Here is an 8939-nt window from a genome sequence, read left to right as displayed (position 1 = left end):
TCTCTCTCGTTCACACTAACCACCAGTCAAATCGTCTCGAATGCCCGTCTACCACACAGATTGTTTTTTCCTACCTTCCTCTGCGCTGCTCTGCTCTGTGGTGGTGTCTCCGGCCGCCGGTTCGGCCTCAGGCTTGGGGTCGGTGGGTTCAGAAGGAGGTGCTGCTTGAGGGTCAGCCATGGTCTCCTGCGCTGGAGCGTCTGTGCTGAGGTCCGTGCTCTCACCTGCACTCGTGTGTGTGGTTTAGAGCTCGCTGAGAAAACACTCCGGCTGGCTCTCACGCCCTGCTGGAATACTGATGAGCTCCTTTAGCTTCAGATACGGAAATGCGATATATGACCATATAAGTACAAAAACTGGCAAGAACTATCAAAAAATAGGCTGTGTGGCAGGACGATATCTTAACATACCTTACGATACACAGATTATATACATACTCTAGCTTAATAAAAATCCAGATACACATTTTATAGTCATATCATTTAAATCGTTGTGTTGTTGATTGTTTTTTGCTGTAAAGTGAATGTTGGTTCATGCTAATTAGTATTCTCAGGTAGTTTAATCGAGGTGTGAATTGTGGGCAGGGTTTAATAATATACAATGATAATGGCATAACTTTATGACCACCTGCCTAATATTGTGTTGGTGCTGTCAAAACAGCCCTGACCTGTCCTGCACTGAGTATCCTGACCCCTTTGTATCAGAACCTTTCTCAGCAGTTTGAGCAACAGTAGCTTGTCTGTTGGATCGGATCACACGGGCCAGCCTTTGCTCTCCACGTCCATCAATGACTGCCCATGATCCTGTCACTGGTTCACCACTGTTCCTTCCTTGGACCACTTTTGATAGATACTGACCACTGCAGACCGGGAACACCCCACAAGAGCTGCAGTTTTGGAGATGCTCTGATCCAGTGGTCTAGCCATCACAATTTGGTCCTTCATCAAACTCGCTCAAATCCTTACACTTGTCCATTTTTCCTGCTTCTAACACATCAACTTTGAGGACAAAATGTTGACTTGCTGTCTAATATATCCCACCCACTAACAGGTGTCATGATGAGGAGATCATCAGTCTTATTCACTTCACCTCTAAGTGGTCATAATGTTATGTCTGATTGGTGTGTGTATATATATATACCGGTATATATATGAAGGTTTTCCCACAGTCTGAAGGACATTCTGCTGAGGCTAGGAACTTAGGGAGTGTCTAAACTAGTACTGTTCTTGTTAAGTTACCGGTCCTTAACCATGCTTATAGCTTAACCTCGCTCACAGATACAGATGGTCACCTCACAGATACATATGCTGCTCTCACCCACAAAGCAGAGGCCAGTAACCTCATTTACCCTCCTCCTCCTCCTCCTCTCGAGGTCCGTCCTTTCTCCTGCACTCGTGTGTGGTTTAGAGTTCACAGACTTCACGCACCGACTCGCTCACACGCCCTGACAGAATGCTGATGACGTTTGTAGAGTCAACACTCCGTTACAGAAATCTGATAAATGACCATATATGTACAAAAACTGTCCGAAGTATCGAATATATATATAGTCAGTGTCAGTTTTTACATCTTTTAAAAAAGAGTTTACTGAAAATTTATGATACGGAAATATTTTCTTGAAGTAGAAGTAGAGGTCATCGTCGAGAGAGATAAGTCTCTAATAATAATTAAAAAAACCCACATCTTCATTCTAGGTCACTGGGCCACACACACACACACACACACACACACACTTATTAATCATTTCCTTTTTTATGCTCTTTATGTAAGTTGGTTTCCTCAGGAATTAAATTAAACTGAACTTAATGTCTCATGAAACTGACATAAGACTGACTTAACCACCTGATACACAGTGATATCATAATCTGTCACAGAGACCCCATAACCTCTCACAGACACATCATAACCTGTTACAGACATGCCATAATCTGTCATTGACATGCTATAACCTGTCACAGACACACTATAATCTGTCACAGACACACCATATCCTGTCATGCCATACAAACATGCCATAACCTTTCACAGAGATGCCATAACCTGTCACAAATATTCCATAACCTTTCACAGAGATGCCATAACCTGTCACAAATATTCCATAACCTTTCACAGAGATGCCATAACCTGTCACAAATATTCCATAACCTTTCACAGAGATGCCATAACCTGTCACAGACATGCCATAACCAGAAAGACACGACTTAACCGGTCAGACACATCATAACCTGACACAGACATGCTATAATCTGTCACAGACACACCATAACCCGTCACAGACCTGCTATAATCTGTCACAGACATGCCATAACCTGTCACAGACATGCTATAATCTGTCACAGACATGCTATAACCTGTCACAGACCCGCTATAATCTGTCACAGACATGCTATAACCTGTCACAGACCCGCTATAATCTGTCACAGACATGCCATAACCTGTCACAGACATGCTATAATCTGTCACAGACACACCATGACCTGTCACAGAGAAGTCATAACCTGTCACAGAGATGCTAAAATCTGTCACAAACATGGCATAACCTGTCAGAGAGACAAGACATAACCTGTCAGACACATCATAACCTGACACAGACATGCCATAATCTGTCACAGACACACCATAACCTGCCACAGACATGCTATAATCTGTCACAGACACACTATAATCTGTCACTGACACAGACACTTCATATCCTGTCATAGACACCCTATAGTCTGTCACAGACACGCTATAACCTGTCACAGACATGCTAAAACCTGACACAGATACATAATAACCTGTCACAGAGGTGCTATAATCTGTCACAAACATGCCATAACCTGTCAGAGAGACATGACATAACCTTTCAGACACATCATAGCCTGACACAGACATGCCATAACCTGTCACAGACACACTATAACCTTTCAGACACATCATAACCTGTCACAGACACACCATAATCTGTCACAGACACACTATAACCTGTCAGACACATCATAACCTGTCACAGAAATGCCATAACCTGTCACAGACACACTATAACCTGTCACAGACACACTATAACCTGTCACAGACACACCATAACCTGTCACAGACACACTATAACCTGTCACAGACACACCATATCCTGTACCAGAGACACCATTACCTGTCACTGACATGCTATAACCTTTCACAGACACACTATAATCTGACAGACACATTATAACCTGTCACAGACAGACCTGTTTACATCCAGTTGCTGCTAATTGCACTGATTGATGTCGTGATGTTTTGATGTTATGTAAAAAATACCAAATATAAAATCCGCATATTTGAATCGATTATAAAGTCATGTCTGACTGCGTAGGAGGAAACAGAACCGTTTCTTGTTTACGTGTCTGATCGCAGGATGGTTATCAGACACGCAAGCTCGGGCTAGAGAGATTAAGATCGATCAAAAAGCCACAGGAGTTCATGTAAATGCTAAGAGAGCGAGAAAGCGATGGCTGATTTGTGATAAATGAAGTGACACACTGCTAGCAAAAAATATGAGAACTTTATTTAGACTTATTTACAGCAGAAACCTTACGCATAAATTAATATATAAATACAAATACATAGAAATCTATACAGTTACACACAAAAATAGAGTTTAAACAAGAAAATAGATCAATAAGTTAAATAAATACCTCAAATATATAAAGCCATAGCTTTACAGGATTTCTGAGATCTGACAAAATTCTGCTTTATAACGTCATGTCTTATTAAACCACACCCTGATCAACGCTCGATTTTGATTGGTCAGAAGGTGTTTTCTATAGCATCGGCTCGGACACTAGCTCAGCCGTGACGACATCCGCTTAGAGTTCTAGGTTTGGAGAAGAAGAACTGAAGAGAGAAGCGAGGGTTCCTCCGAGGCGAGGCAGGACCGAGGCTGTGTGCCGTGTAGCTCACCTAAAAATAGAGACAAATAAATACATTATTAAAATAATTTCCATGAAATACCTTATACTGCCAAAAGTTTTGGGATGCCCCTCCAAATCTTTGAATTCAGGCCCCTGAATTCCAGGCTCGGCCCCTTAGTTCCAGTGAAAGGAACTCTTAATGCTTTAGCTTCATACCAAGACATTTCATGCTTTGTGGGAACAGTTTGGGGATGACCCCTTCCTGTTCCAACATGACTGCTGACCAGTGGACAAAGCAAGGTCCATAAAGACATGGATGAGTGAGTTTGGTGTGGAGGAACTTCACAGAGTCCTGACCTCAACCCCATAGAACACCTTTGGGATGAATTAGAGTGGAGACTGCGAGCCAGACCTTCTCATCATCACAACTTCAGTGCCTGACCTCACAAATGGTCAAAAAATCCCATAAACACACTCCTAAACCTTGTGGAAAGCCTTCCAAGAAGAGTTGAAGCTGTTATAGCTGGAAAGAGGGCGGGGCAACTCCATTTTACATTCATGTGCATGTAAAGACAGACGTCCCAAAACGTTTGGCAATATAGTGAAAGTGTAAATTGGAGACTTTTACTTGTTTGTACTTTAATCAGAACAATAAACAAATAAACAACACCTTTTTTTTTTAAAGCAGGAAGTTGTAATTAATGAGAATTATTATTCGTATTTAAACGAAGGAAACAGATGCAGGAAATAGTTTTTGGTGAAAGTCAGACATCCTGTTCTGTTTTGTTTTGCTTTTTCTTTACATGTTTTCTTACATGTGGAACTTATTTGAATGAAGCAAAACTGACAAAGGCTAAAGCTAAAGGTTAAAGGTTAAAGGCTAGGGCACTGCGTTAGCATGCACACGTTAATTATGATGTCATTCGTACGAAAAACTGTATGTTTTCTTGTTATTTTTATTAGCAAAGTGACAGATGAATACACCTCCACTAATCTATGAGGCACGAGAGATCGAGGCTAATACACAGAGCTTAATTGTTTGAAACTAAAAAATATACAAACTTTGGTAAAAATTTGATTTAATTGCTAAACGTTTGGCTAGCTTGGATTCTTAAATCTGATTGGCTGAACTGAGTTCGAGGTCGTTGTACTGAAGCATGTGAACTGAGGGTGTTATAAATGATGAAACAGATGCAGAAATTTCTTTTTTATTACATATGTGTGTTTCCCACCCACACACACACCCACACACACTCACACACACACACACACACACCCACACTCACACACACACTCGCATATACTCGCACACACACTGTTCATTAAGATGCCATTTTTAGGGGAAATGATGCTCTTCGCTTTGCTAATGGGAAACCCCATATCTTTTGAAATCTTTTCTCTTTTCACACACACATACACACAATGCTGCGGTTACCCACCTCCTCTTAGACGCTCTTCCTGCGTGATAAGCATCTGCAGCTCCGCCCTCTTGTCTCTGAGCTGCCACTGTGAAATGGGGAAACAGAAAACACACAAACGTCAGCAAAGTAGTGCTTCATTTCCCCGAAACTCCTACAGCCCTATAGAAGTGCTGAACAATAAACGACACACACTACATGAGTTCAGAGGTATAATACACACAGTTGGGCAAAGTGAGAGCTCTGTGTGTGTGTGTGTGTGTGTGTGTGTCTGTGTGTGTGTGTGTGTTACCTGTAGTTGGTCCAATTTCTTTTGTAGTTCCTTTCGTTTCACTGAGGTCCCCCTCACAATCTCCATCCTACACACACACACACACACACACACACAGCGTAAATATTTCAAATACTTCATTCGCATGCATATTAAATATAATACACACTTTATATTACATCCTTATTAAGTTTACACACTCATTAAAACTACATTATACATTATCCTGCCTAATATTGTGTTGGTCCCCCTTTTGCTGCTAAAACAGCCCTGACCCGTCCTGCACTGTGTATTCTGACCCCTTTCTATCAGAACCAGCATTAACATCTTCAGCAGTTTGAGCAACAGTAGCTCGTCTGTTGGATTGGATCACATGGGACACCCTTCTCTCCCCACATACATCAATGAGCCTTGACCGCCCATGACCCTGTCACTGGTTCACCACTGTTCCTTCCTTGGAACACTTTTGATAGATACTGACCACTGCAGACCGGGAACACCCCACAAGAGCTGCAGTTTTGGAGATGCTCTGATCCAGTGGTCTAGCCCTCGCAATTTGGCCCTTCGTCAAACTCGCTCAAATCCTTACGCTTGTCCATTTTTCCTGCTTCTAACATCAACTTTGAGGACAAAATGTTGACTTGCTGTCTAATATATCCCACCCACTAACAGGTACCATGATGAGGAGATCATCAGTCTTATTCACGGCACCTCTCAGTGGTTTAAACCTATAAAATGTTCACCACGAGGCTAGGACAGGTTCTGTCCAGGTTCTGTTGCTTAGCAACCCAAGCTATTCCGAATAGCGTATTGTCTAATGTGTACACAACCATTATTAAAGCTCTGCATTAATAATACTGTTCATATCCAGCACACAATACTGATTCTCGGTGACTATCAGGGGTTATTAAGCGCAGTAACTGACCGCTCAGTGTTTATTCAGAGTACTTCTTTAAGGTACTGAAAAAGTCCTTGACTTCATCAAAAATAAATTCATCACAGAGGCTTACTTCAGGGAACTGGAGTTCTTCAGAATGAGGTCAACAATCTGCTGATGTTCGAAACCTTCTACACAAATGCTGTTGACACTGAGGATGACATCACCTGTGAGAGAGAGAGAGAGAGAGTTAAACTCTGGTACACTGGAAGCAGTAGTTTATTTTATGGTGTAAAGAAACATGGAGTCAATCAGATTAATGAGGAAAAAACTGACCTGTCTGTAATCCAGCGCTCTGTGCAGGACTGCTCTCCTTCACTAAACACACACACGTCAACATCTCAGAGTCTGTAGTGCTGCTCTCATAGGTCTGAGAGAGAGAGAGAGAGAGACAGGGAGAGAGAGAGAGAGAGTTTCTTCATCATGTCCAGGTTTATTTCTGACAGGAAGACTCTGAGGTGAAAAGTGAGATATTTCCAGCGTCGTGTTTCTAACCCAATGATCAGTTGTAACTTACCCTCATGTTGAATCCGAACGCCTCGTCTTCCTTCTTGGAGATGGACACGGTTCGCCTGGAACACAAAAAACATTCAGCTTCACTGTAAATCTCATCCTGAATCCAAATTCCGAAACGTATGCATGTATAAGTGTGTTATAAGCTGTTATTACCTCTCGGAGTCGTGTGACTCTGTGTGTTTTATTTCAGCCATCTTGGCCTGAGAAAAGACATTTTTAAATAGTTTTAGGATATGAAAATATATAAAGAAAGAAAGAAAGAGATAAATAAATATATATATATATATATATATATATATATATATATATATATATATATATATATATAAACAAAATAAATAAACAAACAAATGAATGAATAAATAGTTAAATAAATAATGAAATAAACAAATGAATTAATAATAAAAAAAATAAACAAATTCATGAATAAATAAATAATATATATTTCATATAAATATATAAATATATTTAATTTCAGCAACATGTAAACAAAGCAGGTTATGTTATGTTTTGAGATTTATTAGTCCTGGTGATAAGTATGATACTAATCCCAGTTGATTTATTGTAAATCATTTGTTTTATTTCTATAATTATTTTACAGAAAAATATACATCTACTTTCACTTTGATAAAGTGAATGTGAAATTGTTCAGACATTTGTAAAGACATTTCAGAGCGTGTCCATAAGAGCTTATGATCAAAAGGTAGAGAAATTGTAATTAATACTGAATTAACTAATCATCAGTATTACTATAATAATTCTCACTCACCGTATGTCCTCGTTCTCCTCGGTCCCTGGACACACACGTCGCTCGACCACTTCTTATCAGCAGTTTTTTGATGAACATCACTGAGCTCGTTGTCATCCTCGCTCTGTCTCTCTCTCTCTCTCTCTCTCTCTCTCTGCTTCTGTCTTTCAGTCTGCCGTGTAGCTGCTTTGATAGTGGAGGAGCAGAAGTCATATGACTGCAGTGAAACCCCACGGGACTTTCGCCTCGGCTCAGGCATCCACTCTGTTTACTGGAAAGCGCTGAAGAGAAATGAAACAATGCAAAATGCTTCGGTTTCCCCGCAGAGTCAGCGATTCAACAAAATCCCCCTGGATTAGAAGAAGAGAAAGAAGAAGATGAAGAAGTAGGGGAAGAAGAAGAAGAAGAAGAAGATGAACTGTTGTTATTGTTATTATTAGTAGTAGTATATTCAAATTATCAAAATAGAAACAGACTATTTTGTCACATCAGAGCACTAAATTAAATAATAAATGAAACAATTTTCCTTTTAGATTAATATTGTTAATAATAATAATTCTTAATAGTAATAATAGTAGTTATTATTATTATTATTATTATTATTATTATTATTATTATTATATCAAAATAGAAACAGACTATTTTGTCAAATCAGAGCAAACTGAAATACTATATGAAACTATTTTTCTTTTATATTAATATTATTAGTAGTGGATATAGTAGTAGGTTTTATACTTGTAGTAACAGGAGTAAGTGTAGAAGCAGATGCTGTAGGAAGAAGCAGAAGAATAGACTGAGGTACAAGAAGGTGGTATAAATGGTGGAAGTTGGATTGGAGCTACTGTATATATTAACATTGTTAACTGTAGTAGGACTAGTAATAGTAGTAGTATTAGTTGTATTACCAGTAGCAGTAATATTAGTGTGCCAGGCCAAAAGTTTGACATCTGCCTTCACATGCACATAAATGTAATATGGAGTTGTCCCGCCCCTTTGCAGCTATAACAGCTTCAACTCTTCTGGGAAGGCTTTCCACAAGGTTTAGGAGTGTGTTTATGGGAATTTTTGACTATTCCAAGTGTATTTTGTGAGGTCAGGCACTGATGTGATGATGAGAAGGTCTGGCTCACAGTCTCCGCTCTAATTCATCCCAAAGGTGTTCTATGGGGTTGAGGTCAGG

The 8939-nt window shown here is 39.9% G+C and overlaps 1 protein-coding gene across 1 annotated transcript; it reads right to left on the bottom strand.

The window, feature by feature from the left end:
• Positions 1–3548: 3548 nt before the first annotated feature.
• Positions 3549–7979, bottom strand: si:dkey-276j7.2 (cytohesin-interacting protein). Its single transcript, XM_058402152.1, has 8 exons — positions 7781–7979; positions 7165–7211; positions 7013–7067; positions 6772–6865; positions 6569–6662; positions 5580–5646; positions 5309–5375; positions 3549–3918 (listed from the first exon to the last, which is right to left on the bottom strand). The coding sequence occupies exons 1-8, from the start codon at positions 7970–7972 to the stop codon at positions 3833–3835; spliced, it is 702 nt and encodes a 233-aa protein (XP_058258135.1). The 5' UTR covers positions 7973–7979; the 3' UTR covers positions 3549–3832.
• Positions 7980–8939: the final 960 nt, after the last annotated feature.

The sequence above is a fragment of the Hemibagrus wyckioides genome, linkage group LG11 (assembly GCF_019097595.1).
Source record: "Hemibagrus wyckioides isolate EC202008001 linkage group LG11, SWU_Hwy_1.0, whole genome shotgun sequence".
Lineage (NCBI taxonomy): Eukaryota > Metazoa > Chordata > Actinopteri > Siluriformes > Bagridae > Hemibagrus > Hemibagrus wyckioides.
This window is presented reverse-complemented; position numbering and strand designations above follow the sequence as displayed.